General features: G+C 36.8%; 3 protein-coding genes across 3 annotated transcripts; 2 read left to right on the top strand and 1 right to left on the bottom strand.

The window, feature by feature from the left end:
• Window positions 1-831: 831 nt before the first annotated feature.
• On the bottom strand, window positions 832-9,070 carry LOC103515239 (zinc finger protein 62 homolog). Its single transcript, XM_026827984.1, has 5 exons — window positions 9,043-9,070; window positions 7,666-8,678; window positions 4,893-6,055; window positions 2,971-3,715; window positions 832-2,165 (listed from the first exon to the last, which is right to left on the bottom strand). Exons 1-5 carry the CDS (start codon window positions 9,068-9,070, stop codon window positions 1,137-1,139), a joined length of 3,978 nt encoding a protein of 1,325 aa, XP_026683785.1. The 3' UTR covers window positions 832-1,136.
• An 11,826-nt stretch (window positions 9,071-20,896) lies between these two features.
• On the top strand, window positions 20,897-22,095 carry LOC103515237 (putative zinc finger protein 702). The gene has a single exon (XM_026827987.1). The coding sequence runs from the start codon at window positions 21,410-21,412 to the stop codon at window positions 22,061-22,063; it is 654 nt and encodes a 217-aa protein (XP_026683788.1). The 5' UTR covers window positions 20,897-21,409; the 3' UTR covers window positions 22,064-22,095.
• Window positions 22,015-25,206, top strand: LOC103515235 (zinc finger protein 99-like). The gene is made up of 3 exons (XM_026827983.1): window positions 22,015-22,125; window positions 22,705-23,607; window positions 23,817-25,206. Coding segments are annotated over exons 1-3 (1,857 nt in total). The 5' UTR covers window positions 22,015-22,123; the 3' UTR covers window positions 24,769-25,206.
• Window positions 25,207-25,245: the final 39 nt, after the last annotated feature.

Below are 25,245 nucleotides of genomic sequence, written 5' to 3'. Positions count from 1 at the left end.
CGGTTACTTTTAGCGATATTAGTACCTAGGGAAAATGCTGGAAAACTCATTTTTTGTTATTTTACTTGAATATTTTGTATTTATTACTGAAAATTCACGATATTTTAGAAACTGCTCATTTTCGTTTCATTCACTTTCGAAATTATCATGCCAACCTGTACGATTTTTTCGGTTGTACGGATTTTCAAGATAAAGGGTTACTTTTAGCGATATTAGTACCTAGGGAAAATGCTGGAAAACTCATTTTTTGTTAATTTCACTTGAATATTTTGTATTTATTACTGAAAATTCACGATATTTTAGAAACTGCTCATTTTCGTTTCATTCACTTTAACTTTTTATAGACAGATTTTTGTAATGTCTCATGGACGCGCCTTATGCACAACTACCTTTTAAATATCAGTTTAGTTTATGTACAAAAATCTACCTTATGTTTAAATCCTAAGCAATCACTTGAATACGTACACCATTGTAGATAGGTAGATACTGAATATTTCACAAAATACGTGGATAAACAGTAAAGTCTCGATAATAATTCAGTATTTTTGTGTATCTTCTTAAAAAAAGCTAGCAGAAGCCATTTTTCTAGGAAGACGAACGAAAAATTTAAATTGAACAAGGTTGACCAACTTCGATCACAATAGCCGTACTGAGAACTCAAGTAAGTTCTCACTTGTACGATAGAAATCGATAGAAATAACAATAAGAAATCAATTTACAAAAATCAAATCATTAGCCTTTGTATTTACAAGACATCATGGAATTAAAAGTGGTTATTAACAAACTATTGGTAGGTACACATTAAAGTAACAAAATTTAAATTGAACAGGGTTGACCAACTTCGATCACAATAGCCGTACTGAGAACACAAGTAAGTTCTCACTTGTAGGGTTTATATTGCGTTCGGATTATTACAAAACCAAAGTATAATTCGTAGAACGTGGTTAAGTCTGCACAGGCTTACCTTTCATTTATTTTTCATGGACCAAGATCCACTTCATTTGAGTGAAACTGTCCCCAAGTATTGTATGAATTACTCACAGTAGAAACTTATTACAATGGTGTATTCAAGTATTACTATTTGTATGCCGACTACCCACCTATGATAAGGCCGCATAAGTGGGTAAGGCTAATTGCTATTGATGCTTCCTCATATGTGCTTTGAGTCCGCTATCATTAATAAACCCAGCGGCACAAATACTGCACAGGAAACTCTTCTCCACATCATGTGTCTGCATGTGCTTGGTTCTATACTCGGAAGAGATGGTGGCGTTACAAATCTTACACACAAATGTGGGCCAGTTCCCTGTGTGTGTTCGCATGTGTAACGTCACATATCGCTTGAACTTGAACGCTTTCCCACACTCTGGACAGTGGAATGGTTCTGAGTTTGTATGGAGGAGGAGATGTTTCTTCAGTGTCTTCTCAGACACGACGATCTTGTTACAGATATGACACTGGTGTTTCTGTGCTGGATGTACTTGGATCAAATGTTCATTGAGACGACCGCGTGAGGGGAAGCTCTTACCACAGAGAGGACATTCTGTATTATCACTCTTATCATGATAACGTCGGATATGAAGCTTCAAGTTACAATTCCGCGCGAAGGATTTCTCACAGAAAACACATTTGAATCTGTCGGCGCTGTGAGCAGATATGAAATGTTCCTCTAGTTCTGCATTGCGGAAGCACCCATAGCCACAGATAGGACAAAGTACTTTATAATCCTTGAGATGTGTCCGGCGTACATGTTCAGTGAGGCGGTATTTGTTACACGTCACATAGCCACACTCACATTCAAACTTTTGCTTCTCTTCATGCGTGACCACATGTCGATTGTATCTCGTCTTGGATAGGAACTCCTCACCACAGATCTCACACTTGTAATTCACATCTGTATGTACTGTACGGATGTGCCGATTCAACTTTTCTTTCCTCGATAAGAACTTGGCACAGTAAGGACATTGCACTTTCTCTCTTTCATATTTTTCTCGTCGTATGAGATCGGCTTCTACAGAAGTAGGATGTTGCTTACGAATGTGCTCTTTCAATTTCCTCTCAGATGCAAGTTTCTTGTCACACAAGGTGCATGGCCGCAAATTCTCGTTCTTGGATATTCCGGAAGATTTTTTCGACTTGGTCTTTAACCTAAAAAGAAATATTAAATATTTTTATTAGGTGTGAAATCGTCGCTGCCAGAAAACACAAACAGGTAGGTATAATGCACAATACATGAGGTAGTAGGGTGTAGGGTAGCTCTTTGCTGTTCATACTATACTAACTAGTTATTAGGATCAATGTAAAGCACCAGGCGAAATTTAAACTAAATAGACATTTCATAAGAAATAACAAACATTAGAATCAATGCCCACAATTCTACAACATTATTCCTTCATCAGAAGAGAAAGACCCTGAAGAGAATGGTTCAATAGATTTTCATTTCATACTCGGACCACGTGAAATGCACATATGTATTAACCTAAGAAAATATAGCCACACTTGTTGTTATGAGATCTTCTTGTCTGGATAGACTGGTAAGTCTAGACATTGTCATCAAAGTACCAAACATTAGATAATATTCAATCATATAAACACGACTTATATTCGGAACATAGATTTCTTCGATTTAAATACAAAAAGGATACAAAATAGATAAAGATAATTAATTCATCAGTATTATTTTATGCTATTTTGAAATAATCTACAATTAAATAAAATTGCAACATTTGAAAAACGGTCATTTCACCTTACAGTTAAACCTAACGATTGGAAATACAGGCAATGCAACATTTGAAAAACGGTCATTTCCCCTTACAGTTAAACCCAACGATTGGAAAAACAGGCATTAAAAAAAAAAAAAAAAAAAAAAATATTATAGCAATAGATTTGAATATGGAATGTTGAGAATTGATACAGCCAGATGATTGATTGATTTCATAGATGTCTTCTCATATGAACTTTCAAGCCTACATCATTGACAAAGCCCGCACCACAAACACTACATAGACATGTCTTGAGTACATTATGTGATGCCATATGTTTCATCCGACAGTCAGTGGGTAACACTTTATGACAGATATCACATTCGAACATCGGCCTCACACCTGTGTGTGTGCGTAAATGTAACGTGAGGTAATATTTCAGTTTGAATGCTTTCCTACAGAATTGACATTCAAATGGTTTATCATCGCTATGTAGCTGCATATGTTTCTTGTAATTCTTCTCCGTGACCACTGTCTTGCCACAGATATGACAATCAAATAGTTTGGCGTAATGCACTTGCTTCATGTGTTCACTCAGCCTGGCTGTTCTCAATACTTTGTGACAAATTTTACACTCCTTGTTGACAGAATTCAAATGATAGCGACGTTGATGGAGGCGGTAGTTTTCTATCTTGGAGAATGGTTTATTACAAGGGATACAGAGGAAGGGGTCTGCGCCATGGATCTCTATCTTGTGAGCTGCCAACTCTTTCTCATTGAAGAAGCCTCGGCCACACTCCGGACATAGAATACTAAACTCATCTGTATGTTTCCTCTTGATATGCATGATGAGATTTCTCTTGATCGTCACAGAATAGCTACACAAGGAGCAGCTGAACTTCTCTGTATCTTCCTGCGAGTGTTCTAAACAAGATTCATTGAGAAATCTGTGAGCATTCAGATCCTTCTTTAACGTGAATACAAGATTGCAGGCTTTACATGGGAACGAGTGACTTGCTTTAATATGAGACGCGAGTTTATCCTCAGTAGACATTTCTCTTGTGCAGTGAGGACATGGTAACTTCTGGCCTGTTGATGGTGCTCTTGGTTTCTTAACCTTTTTTATTTTATACCTAGAAAGAAATATAAAACTCGGTTTTATAATCACTTCAGCATGTCATATTCCATCACCATTACCCAGTTTACTTAGATTATCTATTATATTAACAGCTAATCCAGTATTTCTTACATTAACATAGAGGACGGGGTAGGGTCAGGTTTACATTTATTTCATCACCATTATTATTACGTTTAGTAAGTACCTAATCTAAATAATAACCGATACGCAAGCCAAAGAGAAAAACATTTCATAGGAGGTAATCTTAAATTTCGCACAAGTACATAGGTGTAGACGAAAGTTTGGTCATCTAATGGAAATGAAAGAAAACAGGAAACATTCACCATTATTATTACGTTTAGTAAGTACCTAATCTAAATAATAACCGATACGCAAGCCAAAGAGAAAAACATTTCATAGGAGGTAATTTTAAATTTCGCAGAAGTACATAGGTGTAGACGAAAGTTTGGTCATCTAATGGAAATGAAAGAAAACAGGAAACACGTCGTTATTAAATTGAACCCATCTTTTTAATTTTAATTTATTGATATTTTGTAAATCAGAATACATTATGTACAATAGTGATAGACTTTACTCTCATTAACTTATACAGATCTTTTTAATTTTAATTTATTGATATTTTGTAAATCAGAATACATTATGTACAATAGTGATAGACTTTACTCTCATTAACTTATACAATAAGTACACTGCATTATCCAAGACTCAGTATTTTCAAAAAGAAATCACAAGTTAGAAGATTCTATTTTCTCTCAACGTGAGACAGTTCATATCAAATACAGAGTACAAATCATTGATAAAATTTCCTTACAATACATGTAATAAATACTAATAATAAAACATTGTTTAAATTTTATACAAGAAAAGTGTATTCCTGCAACAGGAGTAAAGTAGTATAAAATGACATGATTATCTACATTATATTCAAACATACATATGAAACTTTGTATAATTTAACAATCAACATACACATGTTGTATAGTATAGGAACCAAGACAATAATATGTTACACTTGGTAAGAGTGATCAGAGAGTGATCGCCATCCTATCTACTATTGATGTTTCCTCATGTGAACTTTAAGTCCTGCATCATTCACAAAGCCTGCACCACATACAAAGCAGAGATGTGACTTCTCTACATCATGAACTAACATATGTTTCGTGCGGAAGTCAGTAGGGAAGATTTGATGACAGACATCACACTCAAATGTCGGTCGAATCCTTGTATGTGTCCTCATGTGTAAGTTGACATAGTACTTTAGTTTGAAATCCTTGCCACAAATGTTACACACGAAAGGTTTGGCATCACTGTGCAGCGCCATGTGCTTCTTGAATGTTTTCTCCGACACGATCGTCTTGTGGCAAAGTTTACATTCAAACCTCTGTGCGAGATGAACTTGGTTCAAATGTTCATTGAGTCTGCCCCGGGACACCAGGATCTTGTTACAAATGTAACACTCGTAAGGTTTGTGGTTCTCATGTTTCATACGTTCGTGCGTCTTCACATTCATGCGTTTGGTAAATGTTTTATCACAATATTTACAATGGTAAGGCTCAGCACCATGCGTTAGGATTTGATGTTCCTCCAGTTCCCTGTTGGTATAACAGCCAAAGCCACATTGTGTACACAGCACCGAGTACTCCTTGGTATGTCTTCGCTTGATATGAGTTCCCAAGTTGTATTTATCTTTGGTGGCATAGTCACATTGATCACACTTGAACTTTTTGATTTCGCTGATCACATCAATGGAGATGGACGTATCCTTCTGCATGTGTGTTAACATATGCTGCTTCAACTTGTAGCCATTGGTAAACTTCCTATCACATTGTTCACACGGATACTCCTTACCAGAGTGGACAGCAGCAATGTGTCGCGTCAGCTTATCTTTGCGAGATAGAACTTTACCACAGTAGGAACATTCAACAGGAGCTCTGGATTTGGGTTTCTTATGATCTAGCATCAACATAGTCTGGATTTGACTCATATGACCTGATGTGTCGTTGTTGTCTCCTCCTGCTTCAGGGGTCACGCTAGTATGAAAACTGCGCATGTGCGATACTAGTTTGCTTTTTCTTGACAGCACTTTACCACATACGGGACATTCCACTTTAATATATTTAGAAGGTTTTGGTTCAATTGCTTCGGTATCAGATAACCTAAAAAGAGAAATATAAAAATGTGTTTTTAATGGCATTACTTCTCGACTATGGAGTAAAGGTCACTCACGATATAACAACCATGTTCCTGTCTTCGTCTATTAACATTAACAGGTTCTACTCATTTCATATAATAATAACAACAACAAGACAATTTTACTTTTTGTACAATTAATAATCGGGAAGGAAGTAAAGGTCACTCACGATATAACAACCATGTTCCTGTCTTCGTCTATTAACATTAACAGGTTCTACTCATTTCATATAATAATAACAAGACAATTTTACTTTTTGTACAATTAATAATCGGGAAGGATAATAAATAAACCTGATGAATTCTAAATAATAAAGTGTACAATTATTAACTAAGCATCACACAAGTCCATACTTAACACTTTAAACAAAGGACTTCAATTTTTATATTATAAAGATACCATGTAATTATGTTTGGTGTTTTGTTCTGTACCTGTGTACATTAACCATGCAGAGGGTAGGGGCATTATAAATGATCGATAACCTACCTCGCCTTTTAATGGAATGTACATACACATATGACTTTAATCTGGATCAGATCACAAGAAAACTATCTAAAATATTCTTGTATGTAGATACCTAATTTGTACATTCAGCAAAATCATGAAAGTTGATAACCGCTTGCTTTGCCCATGTTGAATTCAATAAAAGTCTAACTTTCAGTATAAATACATACATATTTATGAATGATAGAAATCGATAGAAATAACAATAAGAAATCAATTTACAAAAATCAAATCATTAGCCTTTGTATTTACAAGACATCATGGAATTAATAGTGGTTATTAACAAACTATTGGTAGGTACACATTAAAGTAAGATAATCCCTAAAGATATCAAAGCTTGTTCTTGTGGAAATAAATGCAGTGCACAACAGGTAGGGAACCAAATAATTGTCTACAAACCATTAGGTAAATGCAAAAAGGAAGAAAAATGCAGTAACAAAACCGGTCCATTTATACCTTTAATGCTCTCTTTCTTAAGTTTTCGAAGCGGAAAATTTATAAAGCTAAAGGTACTTGACATAAGAATGTTTCGACAGGGGGAAAAACTACTCAAAAAGGGCCAGAGCGGGGATGGGTCCACCCTACACAAAATAAATTCATGAATGTAAGTAACATAAAAAACAAACACATTTAAGTACTCCTGTTTCTACATTAATTTGAAATTACACACATAGGTACAATACGAGCTTAGACAGAGGGAAAATAATTCATATTCTACACTTAAATAGGTAGCAACATTTTTATTATACTTTATCAACTTATCATAAACAATACCTACAGAAAAGGCTTGATTTATTGAGGACACAATTGAATTTAGTTCCAAGACACGTTTGAATCAATGCCCACAATTCTACAACATTATTCCTTCATCAGGAGAGAAAGACCCTGAAGAGAATGGTTCAATAGATTTTCATTTCATACACGGACCACGTGAAATGCACATATGTATTAACCTAAGAAAATATAGCCACACTTGTTGTTAGGAGAGAAAGACCCTGAAGAGAATGGTTCAATAGATTTTCATTTCATACACGGACCACGTGAAATGCACATATGTATTAACCTAAGAATATATAGCCACACTTGTTGTTATGAGATCTTCTTGTCTGGATAGACTGGTAAGTCTAGACATTGTCATCAAAGTATGAGAACTGAGGTTGATCCACCTGCTTTGCGTTCAACCCATGGTGTGATTTCAAGTGATAGCGCACCAAAGTCCTGGTTATAAATCTATCTGCACATATGAGACACTGGTATGGTTTTTGTTTGGTGTGGGAAAGGACATGTGTGTTGAGTGCTTGCTTCTGCGTGAATCCCTTGTCACATATATCACACTTGTAAGGTCTATCTCCAGTATGAATACGCATGTGTTCGTTCAGATAATCTTTCCTCTTGAAGCCCTTGTTGCACACTGTACATACTAGCGGCTTCTCCTTGCTATGTGTTAGCATGTGCAGCTTCAAATGCTGCTTGGAACTCAACTTCTTATGACACACCTCACACTCATGCTTCACACCCAGATGTACCTGCTTATGTCTCTTGTAGCTTCTCTTGTTCGGATAGACCTTATGACAATGCTCACACTCCCACGGGATTTGATCTTCTGGTTTGTGCGCTTTCTTGTGCGACCACATGGTAGACTTGTTGGTGAATATCTTGTGGCAAATTTCACACTGGAAGGGGAATGCGTTGTGCTCCTTGATCTTGTGCAAAGTTACTTCATTATTCTGATGGAAACCTCGTCCACACACGTCACAATACACGCCGTATACTTTCTCATGTATTTTCTTATGTGTCTTGAGATGAGTGAGACGTTTGCCTACAAACTCGCACTCATTGCACTGATACAGACCATCGGATGTGAGATGAGACAGGAAGTGTAGATCTCTATCATCAGACGAGGGGAATGCTTCCAGACAAATATCACACACATGAGATGTGCTATCATGACCGCGGAGATGAGACACAAAGTCATTTACATTGATAAAGTCCTCATTGCATTCTACACAGGTTAGTAGCAGCGGTTTATCCTCCCCATCATCATAATCTTTATCTTCTTCATATTGGACTTGTGAGGAGGCACTTTCATTATTTAATAAATTTAGACCACTTGATCCCCTAAAAAAGAAAACAATATGTTCGTCTTACAATTCACGTATTGGTTCACTTTCTCTATTCACTAGAATCATGGTTTACAATCCGCACAAGTTCTTAATCAACGAAATGTATACTGTTCAGTATCTAATTTAAGAACAAAGTTCCCTACGACAATGGGCTTCAATACCAAGCTCATTTACTAATCCAGTAAATCAGTTATTATCTTATTATAAAGTTATAGTCCTAGAGAACATTAGCAAAAGTCAGGTTATTATGTAGATATAAAAAAACATTGACTGTTAAAAGTATTTAATTAAAGCTACATATACAATTTGATTCTCATTTTAAGACCAAACATTAAGATAAAAAGAAAGACAAAGTACAAAACATCAAGTCTAATAACGAATGACCAAGGAAGTTAGAATGCCATATTGCCATGGCGCCATACTATTTTGCCATATTTTGGCAAAATTTGGAAAAATGCCATAAAAGCCTAAAAAAAAGGCTCATTTTGCCATGAAAAATGCTATAAAAAAGCCTAAACAGACTTACTTCTTTTGCTTATTTTGCCATATTTTAAGCATTCTTGGGGAAAATATAAAACTTTAAAAACAAAGAAAAAAAATTGCAAAAAACACTAGCCGTGGTTAATTAATAATAATAATAATAATAAAAAAAACATTTTCATAAATAACCAGATCATGAAATAATTCGAACATATAAAAAAGGAAACCTATTTATAAGAAACCACCTACTTACAATAGAAGTGGGGAGTTTTTTTTTTTTTTTTTTTTTTTTTTTTTTTTTTTTTTTTTTTTTACAAGGTGGAATTTAACATGGGACAGAATAGATATATTCGTCTATAAGGTATACATGACCAAAACATTGATAACAAATGCAAACTTTGGTTGATAATCAAAATATCAAACATTATAATTATGCAAGCACTGCACAGAGCAGATGCATCCATGTGAAACAAATAGCGTAGTCACATACCAAACAGTTGTATTACTATTACTGCGGCAATATCTCGCTGTATACATGCTAAAAGAAAAACAAGAAAATCTGTCCGTACATAACATTTAAATATCACAATCAGAGATGACAAAAGTTATTTCACTTGAAAATAAAGAGAGTAGAAATTTAGACCACTTGATCCCCTAAAAAAGAAAACAATATGTTCGTCTTACAATTCACGTATTGGTTCACTTTCTCTATTCACTAGAATCTTGGTTTACAATCCGCACAAGTTCTTAATCAACAAAATGTATACTGTTCAGTATCTAATTTAAGAACAAAGTTCCCTACGACAATGGGCTTCAATACTAAGCTCATTTACTAATCCAGTAAATCAGTTATTATCTTATTATAAAGTTATAGTCCTAGAGAACATTAGCAAAAATCAGGTTATTATGTAGAGATAAAAAACATTGACTGTTAAAAGTATTTAATTAAAGCTACATATTAATAATAATGGGGGGGAAATACAATTTGATTATCATCAGAGATGACAAAAGTTATTTCACTTGAAAATAAAGAGAGTAGAAAAAGGCGCTACTTGACAAAAACATAATATAGGATATTTCAGATACAGTAAGGAAAAAAAAAATAATAATAATAAAAAAAAAAATAATAAAAATCCAAGAAATAGATAAACATCCTGTAATAAAATCAGAATAAAACATTGGGGGGGGGGACTCCTAAATAGGGAATTAGACAATAAACCTCGCGCAATTGTTTCATATGAATATTAGTCAGAAAGTTTAATTAAAAAGAAAAAAAAATATAATAATTATACCAACTCGTACTGATAGAAGATCAGAAGATTCTTCTGCCAATAAAATTAGTAGCTACCTAAGTGATGATTATGACTAGTCATTGTAAACTCAGTCAACCTATCAAGAGAGGTTGACTGGAGTCTGCCTTCAATATTGACTAGACGACAAACCCATACACATGACTGTGTTATTCTTTGTTTCTACTTAGATCACAGCAATTAATTGAACGAAAATAATGTTCATAGTAATAAATTAGTTGTCTACCTCCTTTAGCTTGATGATTTTTGAGACCAAGGAGTTATCAAAAGACAATGCAGCGTTGTAAAACGTACATACTACAGTATACATAGTGTGACAAGTAACATAATAATATTAATGTACACCACAATCGATACCTCCTTTACTTCCTTATCACTGTAAAGGGGAAGTTCTTGCAAATACAGATTACATACTCTAAACTATTTGTCTTAATAACATTGGAAGAAAATTCTTGGAATTCTCTCCCTATGACAAGCATGTGATTGGTTCTCACCGTTTGAGCCTTGTCACAAAAATTATCAAGCTAAAAAAGACACTGTAGTGTGATCCCCACAATCATGATGTATGTCTTGCTTACAATATCCCCTTAAAACGTATCATTAGTTTAACAGTGTCCAAAACATAGCCCATAGCTGTTAATGATTAAATAATTTAATTAATCAAAATGTATGTGTCAAAAAATGACCACAGCTGGGGCCTACAATCTAACCTTGTGTTTGCTAACCCCTGATAATGCTTGGAGGATACACCTGAACAGTCTCCAAACATTCTCAAAGGTTACCAAACATGTCAACATTGTACTTTGGATTCTAAGGGTAGGTAAGAGATCCCAACAGTCAAATCCATATCAAATTATCAACAATATTTTTACTTTATCTTGACAAGCAGTATAAGTACTTGTACAAAGTGCAAGAGTGTATGGGAGTATTCTTTTCAATTCAATTTTCATCCCTTCTACAAAGTCCATTAATGGAAATCTAGAGTAAACCAGACATCAGATGGAAACATTTTTGACACATTATTTATTTGAAAATCATGACAAGTAGGGACCTACATGCAACAGAATCATTTCATGCAAGATCAAGTCTACTTCATTTGTGGACAAAACAATTCTTCATTCAAAAAAGAAACAGGAGAACACGGACATGAAATCAGACTCCTCTATTATAAGATCATATCGTGTCTTCCAGTACATGTAAGTGCACTCCTCATCTCTCTTTTGACAACTTTTATCTCTGCCACTCACTCTCAGACAGTTTTCCAAGACCATCTGACGGACGGTGGTCTAAACCTCTCACATTGCATCCACTCTCAGTCACACTAAAATCCTTTGATCTTCCCTCTTCTACACCTGATCTTACAGCTGAAAGTTTTCAATTAATCCAGGGCTAAAGAAATACTAGCCTGTGTAAATTGAATGGTTGACATCAAAGAACACCATTGACACTGTCCTAACTCTCAGTGGTAGATTGGGCATTGATGTAAATGTATCTAAAGATTGTTTTTCACCCCCTCCTAAATCCTAGGTATCAAGCCTCAGCTTTATTACCTTGTACAGTATTATTCATTATTTTTAATTAACTCATTATTCGTCGTGTAACCTTTAAGATCTGTCCAAAAATAGTTACCAACATGATCTGTATACATTAGTGCGAATACAAGGCGTTCCAATCGATTAGTCAAGTGTCGGGTGGCCTATTTTCTACAGGGCGAAAAAGTTGATCGAGGTTTGAAGTGATCAAGTTTTTGTCTGCATACCTACTCAAGTGTTTTAAAATGTTATCCAAACATTTTTCTAGTACCAGAGTACCTCAAAGTGTGTTTTTATCATAACTCTTGAAATATATCTGACCATTCCACCTGTCCAGTGTGTCCCTCCTACCTTCCTTTATCTCTCTCAATGACTCTTTTTCAAGAGGTTTGAAAAAAAGGACCTTGTAACAACAGCTAAGGCCTTATCGTCCCGAAAACGAAGGGAAAAGAAAGACAGGATAGGACTGATAGGAGAAAGCCAGACAGGATATGAATGATGGAACAAACCTTATCGGTTTAGGATAAAATCCGCCCCCGGGCGGGAATCGAACCCGCGACCTGGCGCTTACAAGACAGACGCGTTACCTTCCAAGCTAACTGGGCTGGCGGACGTTAACTTTTCGCGGGAATTGAATGACAGTTTTTCTCCCTTAGGAAACGAAACCGCTTTACTTTCCAACTTGTATAGGATCAATAAACGAGGTTGTCTCATTTGGAGCTCCATCCCACAAATCTTCACTTTTTGTGTCAGTAGGAATTTTGGTCACATCTTCTGTAGGTATTTTCGTCACATCTTCTGTAGGTATTTTCGTCATATTTCAGAAGGTATTTTCGTCACATTATCAGTAGGTATTTTCGTCATTCTTCAGAAGGTATTTTCGTCATTCTTCAGAAGGTATTTTCGTCATTCTTCAGAAGGTATTTTCGTCACATCTTCTGTAGGTATTTTCAGTAGGTATTGTGATAAAAATCACATCTTCAGAAGGTATTTTCGTCATTCTTCAGAAGGTATTTTCGTCATTCTTCAGAAGGTATTTTCGTCACATTATCAGTAGGTATTTTCGTCATTCTTCAGTGGGTATTTTCGTCACATTATCAGTAGGTATTTTCGTCACATTATTATCAGTAGGTATTTTCGTCGCATCTTGAATGGGTTGGTTCCATATTTTCGTCCTCGTTTTGTCCCATAGCCATAGGTATTTCTTCTCCTTACCTTTCTCATTTGCTGGGCGGTTTCATCTTTCTTCTCTCCAGGTTATTTCTTTCTGGAAGTTGTTCTTTTTAGTGTCCTCTGAGCTCTACTTTCCATCAAGAATGTTTAGGATTATTGCTATTCATAAACAATATACATACACCTTAGATTTGTGTAGTTTACATACACCTTAGATTTGTGTATTTGTGTACTTTCGCTGTATAAATTTAGTTCGATTTATGTAAAAGCCCCGTTTACAATGCACGAACATCCTATTCCTTCTACCTACTTCCTTGTTTAAGATAGGAGAAGTTCTCAACTTTGTGGTACCCTGTAATAACTTTAAAAGGTCGAAAATATAAAAGTCTTGCCTGCAAGGGAGCTTTGCTCGACAGTTCATGTGACGTCATCGCGTACGGGAGACGTCAGTAAATAAGATTTACCAGTTTTTTTTTTTTTTTTCATCGGTTTAACTCCGGATCTGAAATTCGTAGAAGAAAAAGAAACATTCCCCGATTCCTGTAGGTATTTTCGTCACATCTTCAGTAGGTATTTTCGTCACATCTTCTGTAGGTATTTTTATCACATCTTCAGTAGGTATTTTCGTCACATCATCAGTAGGTATTTTCGTCATTCTTCAGAAGGTATTTTCGTCGCATCTTGAATGGGTTTGTTCCATATTTTCGTCCTCGTTTTGTCCCATAGGTATTTCTTCTCCTTACCTTTCTCATTTGCTGGGCGGTTTCATCTTTCTTCCCTCCAGGTTATTTCTTTCTGGAAGTTGTTCTTTTTAGTGTCCTCTGAGCTCTACTTTCCATCAAGAATATTTAGGATTATTGCTATTCATAAACAATATACATACACCTTAGATTTGTGTAGTTTACACTTTCGAAGCTTTCTGTATAAATTTAGTTCGATTTATGTAAAAGCCCCGTTTACAATGCACGAAGATCCTATTCCTTCTACCTACTTCCTTGTTTAAGACAGGAGTTCTCAACTTTGTGGTACCTGTAATAACTTTAAAAGGTCGAAAATATAAAAGTCTTGCCTGCAAGGGAGCTTTGCTCGGGACAGTTCATGTGACGTCATCGCGTACGGGAGACGTCAGTAAATAAGATTTACCATTTTTTTTTTTTTTTTTTTTTTCAGGGGAGACTTAATTAAATAAGTTTTACCATTTTTTTTTTTTTTTTTTTTTTTTCATCGGTTTAACTCCGGATCTGAAATTCGTAGAAGAAAAAGAAACATTCCCCAATTCCTCATTTTGTCTAGTCTTTGACTTTGAAACCTTACCTTCTTAAGCGCACCTGGTCTATTGTGACTACAAATGACCACCAATAAGTCAGGTGGGTACCAAGTTGAGAACCCCTAGTCTAGAGGGCACACTGTACAGGTGGTGTAAACTGATCAGATATAAAACAAGCAAGGTAAGTGGTCAGCGTTTCTCATAATTTCTTGTGATCCATCTTTAACTCCAGAGTGCAAGCAAGGGGCGTTAAAACTGCCAGGGTCAATTTTTCATCAAATCATCATCACCAATACTTAATTACTTGAAACATCGCACGGTTAAAACGGACTAAATAGTGGAAAAATTTCAACTTTCTTTGTAATCTTCCAGTAAGTAATAGATTGTAAAAAGAAAGAGCTCAAAACGAATTGTTTTTATTCACAAGTATTTACATGACAAAAATGTATTTGAATATAAAAATAAAGGTGAAAAAAACTCTGATATTATTGTTAATAAACAAATATTCATATTAACTTTAAACTAGCAAGAAACAAGTAAAAATAATGTAATGCGAATTTTGAGTATTCCTTTCTAAGCCTTTGAATTTCAATGCAATTGACCCTGGTAGGAATATTTGGTTTAGAATAGAAACACTTATCGGAAAAGCTAATTTTATTTCCTGATCGCTTTCACTGTACGCTTTACTTGGAAAAATGTACCTAGGTATTCATGCTAAAGATTCGAGTCTACAATTTCATGTTGAACCTTCTCTGAGAATACTCTGAGACTGTTTGGGTATAGGCTTCGAGAATGCTCAGAGGTTGAACATTTAAACGTGAGACTTGACTAGGAAGATTTCTTCCTAGTCAAGTAAATTTAGGAGAATCATGTTGAGAAGGTGAGGAAATAAAGTTTACTTTTTCGATGTTTGTAGGAGTGAGTACTGTATTTTGTTGTCGATTTACTTGTTCCTTATCCAGGTTGAATGTGAAGATTTATGTCCTTTACCGTCTGTAGGAAGAAAGAGAGGGGTTGGAGGCAAATTTTGAAAGTGGGGTAGGGATTAGGACACTCCTCTGTGAGTGGTTTTACCTACATTATCAAGAATCTATCCGGCATCTTTGTAGCTTCGAATTCTACTTGACGTTTTGTGCTCGATTCAGCTCTGAGGAGTAAATTGAAAGACTACACTCGTATTTATGAACACGAATGATCGTTCTTAGATCATCAGTCTCAAGTCAAAATTGACCAATCAAATGCCTTGAGACTATGCTTAGCACGAACTCAAGAGCCAGCATTTTGTTCATAAATATGGGTGTAAAATTCCATTATTCATTGGAAGAACACACTGAACTTGATTGCCTTGGAAATTCGTGTGAGGGGTATTCGAACTCCCCGTGCGACGAAGTGAAACCGATCTTATGCGCCAGTTTCCTACGGATCACTGAAGTTAAGCAACGTTGTGTGTGGTATTTCGAACGGGTGACCGTTTGGGAGAGCACGTACAGGTGCACCCAGCCTTGTGAGGACAGTTGAACTGTGCTTTAAATTCCAGCGAAAAGGAGAAACATAAAAGCCTGATTAAACCTTAGCAGTTGAAGATATATGGGTGATGAAATGAATGCCAGAACCAGAAAAAAAGGAGATTATAGTCCTCATTGCATTCTACACAGGTTAGTAGCAGCGGTTTATCCTCCCCATCATCATAATCTTTATCTTCTTCATATTGGACTTGTGAGGACGCACTTTCATTTTTTTTTTTTTTTTTTTTTTTTAACAATGCATGTGTGATGTTATGGGGTGTATTATTGCTCAGTTCTACAGTCTTGCAATGTCTAACTTTGATAAATTAGTGAAGATTGTACTTGTGAAGTACATAGAACCCTTTGAGAAAACTGCTAGCTAGGCTAGTTACTTGAAACTTCTCCATTTATTGTTTCCTAGCCAGTTCAAGTCCTCCACAGAAGCCATATTTTGCCAGTGTGAGACCTTGCTTTAGATTTTACATGATTCCCTATTGACATTAGAATCCGGAGGGAGAAATCAGGACTAGTAATATGGGTAGATGAACTTTTCTAGGCATGAAATTAGTCAAATGACTCACAAGTCATTCCATAATTCTCTTCAATGTTTAATGCATAATTACCAAAGGTTCTCTTTGTGTGTTTGTTTCAGGTTACTCAAGATGATAAGCTACCGAGAAAAATCTGTATGCAATGCAACGAGAAAGTAGACAACTTCTATCAGTTCTGGACACTAACAGCCAAAACTCAGAAAACTCTTCTAGATTGGGTAGAAACCATTGGGTTTCCCCTCGACCAGCTGCAGACACAGCGTATTGTCCGAGAATTCAATATGGCGCCAACGAATTCCCTCCTTATTCTATTCTATTCTATTCTATTCAAAACTTACTTGGCTTGATCATCCAGAACACACAGGAGACCATTGGGTTTCCCCTCGACCAGCTGCAGACACAGCGTATTGTCCGAGAATTCAATATGGCGCCAACGAATTCCCTCCTTATTCTATTCTATTCTATTCTATTCAAAACTTACTTGGCTTGATCATCCAGAACACACAGGAGACCATTGGGTTTCCCCTCGACCAGCTGCAGACACAGCGTATTGTCCGAGAATTCAATATGGCGCCAACGAATTCCCTCCTTATTCTATTCTATTCTATTCTATTCAAAACTTACTTGGCTTGATCATCCAGAACACACAGGAGACCATTGGGTTTCCCCTCGACCAGCTGCAGACACAGCGTATTGTCCGAGAATTCAATATGGCGCCAACGAATTCCCTCCTTATTCTATTCTATTCTATTCTATTCAAAACTTACTTGGCTTGATCATCCAGAACACACAGGAGACCATTGGGTTTCCCCTCGACCAGCTGCAGACACAGCGTATTGTCCGAGAATTCAATATGGCGCCAACGAATTCCCTCCTTATTCTATTCTATTCTATTCTATTCAAAACTTACTTGGCTTGATCATCCAGAACACACAGGAGACCATTGGGTTTCCCCTCGACCAGCTGCAGACACAGCGTATTGTCCGAGAATTCAATATGGCGCCAACGAATTCCCTCCTTATTCTATTCTATTCTATTCTATTCAAAACTTACTTGGCTTGATCATCCAGAACACACAGGAGACCATTGGGTTTCCCCTCGACCAGCTGCAGACACAGCGTATTGTCCGAGAATTCAATATGGCGCCAACGAATTCCCTCCTTATTCTATTCTATTCTATTCTATTCAAAACTTACTTGGCTTGATCATCCAGAACACACAGGAGACCATTGGGTTTCCCCTCGACCAGCTGCAGACACAGCGTATTGTCCGAGAATTCAATATGGCGCCAACGAATTCCCTCCTTATTCTATTCTATTCTATTCTATTCAAAACTTACTTGGCTTGATCATCCAGAACACACAGGAGACCATTGGGTTTCCCCTCGACCAGCTGCAGACACAGCGTATTGTCCGAGAATTCAATATGGCGCCAACGAATTCCCTCCTTATTCTATTCTATTCTATTCTATTCAAAACTTACTTGGCTTGATCATCCAGAACACACAGGAGACCATTGGGTTTCCCCTCGACCAGCTGCAGACACAGCGTATTGTCCGAGAATTCAATATGGCGCCAACGAATTCCCTCCTTATTCTATTCTATTCTATTCTATTCAAAACTTACTTGGCTTGATCATCCAGAACACACAGGAGACCATTGGGTTTCCCCTCGACCAGCTGCAGACACAGCGTATTGTCCGAGAATTCAATATGGCGCCAACGAATTCCCTCCTTATTCTATTCTATTCTATTCTATTCAAAACTTACTTGGCTTGATCATCCAGAACACACAGGAGACCATTGGGTTTCCCCTCGACCAGCTGCAGACACAGCGTATTGTCCGAGAATTCAATATGGCGCCAACGAATTCCCTCCTTATTCTATTCTATTCTATTCTATTCAAAACTTACTTGGCTTGATCATCCAGAACACACAGGAGACCATTGGGTTTCCCCTCGACCAGCTGCAGACACAGCGTATTGTCCGAGAATTCAATATGGCGCCAACGAATTCCCTCCTTATTCTATTCTATTCTATTCTATTCAAAACTTACTTGGCTTGATCATCCAGAACACACAGGAGACCATTGGGTTTCCCCTCGACCAGCTGCAGACACAGCGTATTGTCCGAGAATTCAATATGGCGCCAACGAATTCCCTCCTTATTCTATTCTATTCTATTCTATTCAAAACTTACTTGGCTTGATCATCCAGAACACACAGGAGACCATTGGGTTTCCCCTCGACCAGCTGCAGACACAGCGTATTGTCCGAGAATTCAATATGGCGCCAACGAATTCCCTCCTTATTCTATTCTATTCTATTCTATTCAAAACTTACTTGGCTTGATCATCCAGAACACACAGGAGACCATTGGGTTTCCCCTCGACCAGCTGCAGACACAGCGTATTGTCCGAGAATTCAATATGGCGCCAACGAATTCCCTCCTTATTCTATTCTATTCTATTCTATTCAAAACTTACTTGGCTTGATCATCCAGAACACACAGGAGACCATTGGGTTTCCCCTCGACCAGCTGCAGACACAGCGTATTGTCCGAGAATTCAATATGGCGCCAACGAATTCCCTCCTTATTCTATTCTATTCTATTCTATTCAAAACTTACTTGGCTTGATCATCCAGAACACACAGGAGACCATTGGGTTTCCCCTCGACCAGCTGCAGACACAGCGTATTGTCCGAGAATTCAATATGGCGCCAACGAATTCCCTCCTTATTCTATTCTATTCTATTCTATTCAAAACTTACTTGGCTTGATCATCCAGAACACACAGGAGACCATTGGGTTTCCCCTCGACCAGCTGCAGACACAGCGTATTGTCCGAGAATTCAATATGGCGCCAACGAATTCCCTCCTTATTCTATTCTATTCTATTCTATTCAAAACTTACTTGGCTTGATCATCCAGAACACACAGGAGACCATTGGGTTTCCCCTCGACCAGCTGCAGACACAGCGTATTGTCCGAGAATTCAATATGGCGCCAACGAATTCCCTCCTTATTCTATTCTATTCTATTCTATTCAAAACTTACTTGGCTTGATCATCCAGAACACACAGGAGACCATTGGGTTTCCCCTCGACCAGCTGCAGACACAGCGTATTGTCCGAGAATTCAATATGGCGCCAACGAATTCCCTCCTTATTCTATTCTATTCTATTCTATTCAAAACTTACTTGGCTTGATCATCCAGAACACACAGGAGACCATTGGGTTTCCCCTCGACCAGCTGCAGACACAGCGTATTGTCCGAGAATTCAATATGGCGCCAACGAATTCCCTCCTTATTCTATTCTATTCTATTCTATTCAAAACTTACTTGGCTTGATCATCCAGAACACACAGGAGACCATTGGGTTTCCCCTCGACCAGCTGCAGACACAGCGTATTGTCCGAGAATTCAATATGGCGCCAACGAATTCCCTCCTTATTCTATTCTATTCTATTCTATTCAAAACTTACTTGGCTTGATCATCCAGAACACACAGGAGACCATTGGGTTTCCCCTCGACCAGCTGCAGACACAGCGTATTGTCCGAGAATTCAATATGGCGCCAACGAATTCCCTCCTTATTCTATTCTATTCTATTCTATTCAAAACTTACTTGGCTTGATCATCCAGAACACACAGGAGACCATTGGGTTTCCCCTCGACCAGCTGCAGACACAGCGTATTGTCCGAGAATTCAATATGGCGCCAACGAATTCCCTCCTTATTCTATTCTATTCTATTCTATTCAAAACTTACTTGGCTTGATCATCCAGAACACACAGGAGACCATTGGGTTTCCCCTCGACCAGCTGCAGACACAGCGTATTGTCCGAGAATTCAATATGGCGCCAACGAATACCCTCCTTGTTGTATTCTTCCTGTTCGTATTGAAACACGTGCTGGTTGAAGTAGTACTGCAGGTGTTCGTTGGCGTAGTTGATGCACAGCTGCTCGAAACTACCAACGAAAAATTAAATGAAAGAAAAATTTTAGTTTGGAAAAAAATAAGCGGAAAGTAATTTAAGTAAAAAAATAATTGGAGTAAAAAGTACCGTAAAAAGTTAGAGAGCAACTAACTGCCAAAGAAAATTTGCGAAACAAAATTTGGTTGGACTGTGACAGCGAAAAATTTAGTAAAGAAAAAGAGTTTTGTTTTTTTGTTTTTTTTTTTTTTTTTTTTTTTTTTTTTTTTTTTTTTTTTTTTTAAGAGGTTTGACAGAGGGAACTGTAACTCTAGGGTCTTATCGTCCCGAAATCGGAGAGAGAAGGAAGACAGGATAGGAGAAAGCCAGCCGTTCCGAGAACGAACATTATCCCATCAGGATAAAATCCGCCCCGGGCGGGAATCGAACCCGCGGCCTAGCGCTTAGAAGGCAGACGCACTACCAACTAAGCTAACTAGGCTGGCCGGGATGCGTTTTAAAATATTTAGTACAGAGAAAAAAGGATTGATAGATGAGGAAAAAAGTTTTTCATATTGTTGGCACTATGGAAACCAATATACTGGGTTGGCCGAAATATCAATACTGTGTGAACCAAATATACAACAATGCGACTATAATATTAACACATGATATAAACAAAATTGCAGTGAAACTACAGGAGCAAGTTGGAAAAAATGAAGAGACTTGCAGTAATGGAATCTTTCCTTGTGTCGTTTCAGATTGTCACATGAAACTGAAGCTAGAACACATAAGTTAAATGAAAAAGAAGAGAGTACTACAAAGAAGAAAGTAAACACTCACGGCGCTTCCAAAGAAAATGTGGCTCTAAATAAACCTTTCAAATGTGATGATTGTGACCAATGCTTTCTAACCAAGATTCTACTGAATAAACACAAGCTATTACATACAGAAGGGCATCTCACTTGCAATTTGTGTGGACAAACATTTAGGCAGAAATTTAGACTGTTAAATCACATGATATCTCACAGTACTGAGAAGCCTTTTTCTTGCCCCATTTGTAAAAAACAATTCAAGAGAAAGCATGAGGTATCGAAACATGATCGAATCGTTCATCAGGGAAAGAAATATAATGTGTACAAATCTTATAAGTGTAGTCTATGTCCTAAAGCATTTACCCACCTAGCAGCTCTGGAAGATCATCAATATGTTCATACTGGACAGAAATCACATATGTGTAACTTGTGCTCTGCAAGGTTTACCTGTAAAGGTGCTCTTTTGGGACACATTAAAGTGCTTCATGAAGGATATAAGAGACCTCAAGAATCATGTCAGTGTGAACTTTGTGGAAAATCCTTCAATAGGCGTCAAGGATACTATGTTCATATGAAATATGCTCATGGTGATGCCAAGCCGAAATGTGATATTTGTGGGAAGACGGTGTGTTCCAAAGAATTCCTAGCGATTCATATGAACATGCATACAGGAGAAAAACCCTACTGTTGTGAATATTGCGGAAAATCTTTTGCTTCTAAAAATTATTTAACAATTCATGTGAGAAGTCATACAGGAGAATCACCATTTGCTTGTTCTATCTGTCCAAAATCCTTCAAACAAAGATCAGCACTTACTGGGCATTACAAAAGCAAGCATCCTGGCAAAAAGCCTTGAATCCCACGGTTGGATATTTTGTTTTGGAGTGTTCCAAATCTAATTCCTGTCAAGTATACAATGTAAGTGCAGCAATAATACTAAGGGATTTGGTTGGGGAGAAAGTCTCTTCGAATTGTTTGAATCATTTAAATAAAATACATATAAAGTACTTATCTGTCCAGCCGAATAATAACAGAATTTATACGAGACCTGAAAAATCTGGAAAAGTCATGGAATCGGAAAATCGGCCAAAAAGCCATGGAAAAATGTGAAAATTTAAAGAAAACCTGGAAAAGTTATGGAATTTGCCACCTGGTCAAAAATTAAAAATATTCAAAATAAAATCAAGTATTGCCGAAAAACGGCCTGCGGCGCATTCCCTCTCATATTCATTGACGTTCTACACATTGCATATTTTATTCAACTGAAGGGGTAATCCCACTGATTTTTTAAGTACCTCCACCCCCTAATTTTCTGAAAATTTCGTGGACTAGTCATTTAATTTCATTCCAGGGAAAGCGTATAAACCTTGTTCTTGTTTATCCTGCCAGAATGAGACTGAAAAGTCCCTTTACAAAACCCTGAATAATAACTTAATTCTCATATCGAGAATGATAAGTGAAATACAAGTAACGGATTTTTTTATTTTGTCGTTTCAGGTCATCACATGAAAGTAAAACATGTAGTGTAGATGAAATCAATAAAGAAAATGAAGAGGGTGCTACAATCAGGAAAGTAAAACCTCATGAAGATTCCAAAGAATATATGGCTCTAAATAAACCTTTCAAATGTGATGATTGTTTCCAATGCTTTCTATCCAAAATCCTACTGAATCAGCACAAAAAGCAAATGCATTTCAACAAGGGTGGTTTCACTTGTAATTCTTGCGGGCTGATTTTTTCAGAAAAGAAATATCTAAGGAATCACATGATATCTCATAGTACTCAAAAACCTTTTTCTTGTTCGTTGTGTGGAAAACGATTCAAGAGAGAAAATGGGGTAATCAATCATCAGCGTTTACATCAAACTAAGAAGGTGTACAAATCCTATAAGTGTAGTCTATGTCCTAGAGTATTTACCCATTTAGCAGCTCTGGAAGATCATCAGTTTGTTCACACAGGACAGAAAACACGTTTATGTACCATGTGTCCTGCAATCTTTGCAAGCATAGGTGGTTTACGATCTCATATGAAAATAGTCCATCACGGTCTGAAAACACAACAATCATGCCAGTGTCAAATTTGTGGAAAATGCTATAGTAGTAACGATGCTTACAGACACCATATGAGACTTATTCATGGTGATGCCAAACCAAAATGTGATATTTGTGGCAAGAAAGTGAGTTCGAAACAGTTTCTAGCTGTTCATATGAACATGCATACAGGAGAGAAACCCTACTGTTGTGAACACTGCGGAAAATCTTTCGTTTCTAAAAGTATTTTAACAATTCATGTGAGAAGTCATACAGGAGAATCACCATTTGTTTGTTCTATCTGTCCAAAATCCTTCAAACAAAGATCAGCACTTACTGGACATTACAAAAGCAAGCATCCTGGCAAAAAGCCCTGAATACCGCGGTTAGGTACTTTGGAGGTTTCCAAATCTAATTCCTATTGAAGTACACATCAAGTATACACTGTAAATGCAGCCTGGGAAGAAAGTCTTTGAATCATATAAAATTGAAAAATAATATTATAAAGCAACTATTTGTATAGCCGAATAATAATAACTTAAATGACATACTGAGATTGAGAATGATACATAAGTGAAATACAAGTAACGGATATTTTTCCTTTTGTCGTTTCAGGTCATCACATGAAAGTAAAACATGTAGTGTAGATGAAATCAATAAAGAAAATGAAGAGGGTGCTACAATCAGGAAAGTAAAACCTCATGAAGATTCCAAAGAATATATGGCTCTAAATAAACCTTTCAAATGTGATGATTGTGACCAACGCTTTCTAACCAAGATCCTATTAAATAAGCACAAGCTATTACATTTCGACAAGGATTATTTCTCTTGTAACTATTGCGGTAAAACTTTTCTGCACAAGTATAAACTAAGAAGACATATAGTGATTCATAGTACTGCAAGACCTTTTTCTTGTCCCGTTTGCAAAAAACAATTCAAGAGAAAACAAGATGTAGCGGGACATGATAGAGTTGTTCATCAAGGCAAGAAATTAATTGTGTACAAATCTTATAAGTGTAGTCTATGTCCTAAAGCATTTACCTACCTAGGAGCTCTGGAAGATCATCAGTTTGTTCACACGGGACAGAAAACACACTTATGTACGATGTGTCCTGCAAGCTATGCTACAATAGGTGGTTTACGATCTCATATAAAAATAGTCCATCACGGTCTGAAAACACAACAATCATGCCAGTGTCAAATTTGTGGAAAATGCTATAGTAGTACCAATGCTTGCAATGCACATATGAGACTTATTCATGGTGATGCCAAACCAAAATGTGATATTTGTGGCAAGAAAGTGTGTTCGAAACGTTTCCTAGCTGTTCATATGAACATGCATACAGGAGAGAAACCCTACTGTTGTGAACACTGCGGAAAATCTTTCGTTTCTAAAAATATTTTAACAATTCATGAGAGAATTCATACAGGAGAATCACCATTTGTTTGTTCTATCTGTCCAAAATCCTTCAAACAAAGATCAGCACTTACTGGACATTACAAAAGCAAGCATCCTGGCAAAAAGCCCTGAATACCGCGGTTAGGTACTTTGGAGGTTTCCAAATCTAATTCCTATTGAAGTACACATCAAGTATACACTGTAAATGCAGCCTGGGAAGAAAGTCTTTGAATCATATAAAATTGAAAAATAATATTATAAAGCAACTATTTGTATAGCCGAATAATAATAACTTAAATGACATACTGAGATTGAGAATGATACATAAGTGAAATACAAGTAACGGATATTTTTCCTTTTGTCGTTTCAGGTCATCACATGAAAGTAAAACATGTAGTGTAGATGAAATCAATAAAGAAAATGAAGAGGGTGCTACAATCAGGAAAGTAAAACCTCATGAAGATTCCAAAGAATATATGGCTCTAAATAAACCTTTCAAATGTGATGATTGTGACCAACGCTTTCTAACCAAGATCCTATTAAATAAGCACAAGCTATTACATTTCGACAAGGATTATTTCTCTTGTAACTATTGCGGTAAAACTTTTC

The sequence above is a fragment of the Diaphorina citri genome, unplaced genomic scaffold (assembly GCF_000475195.1).
Source record: "Diaphorina citri unplaced genomic scaffold, Diaci psyllid genome assembly version 1.1 scaffold1301, whole genome shotgun sequence".
Classification (NCBI taxonomy): domain Eukaryota; kingdom Metazoa; phylum Arthropoda; class Insecta; order Hemiptera; family Psyllidae; genus Diaphorina; species Diaphorina citri.
The sequence above is the reverse complement of the archived record's forward strand: the minus strand, read 5'-3'. Positions and strand labels throughout refer to the sequence as shown.

What these genes read in the sequence shown, in the direction of transcription:
- LOC103515239 (XM_026827984.1), bottom strand. Translation starts at nt 9,070, where the DNA reads ATGGCAATATGGCATTCTAACTTCCTTG. An exon ending in ATGGCATTCTAACTTCCTTG is followed by an intron (nt 8,679 to 9,042) that starts GTCATTCGTTAT and finishes GTGAATTGTAAG; the next exon opens with ACGAACATATTGTTTTCTTT. An exon ending in CACATGAGGAAACATCAATA is followed by an intron (nt 3,716 to 4,892) that starts GTAGATAGGATG and finishes TATTAAAGCAAG; the next exon opens with TCACTCGTTCCCATGTAAAG.
- LOC103515237 (XM_026827987.1), top strand. Translation starts at nt 21,410, where the DNA reads ATGATATCTCACAGTACTGAGAAGCCTTTTTCTTGCCCCATTTGTAAA.
- LOC103515235 (XM_026827983.1), top strand. An exon ending in AGCAAGCATCCTGGCAAAAA is followed by an intron (nt 23,608 to 23,816) that starts GCCCTGAATACC and finishes ACATAAGTGAAA; the next exon opens with TACAAGTAACGGATATTTTT.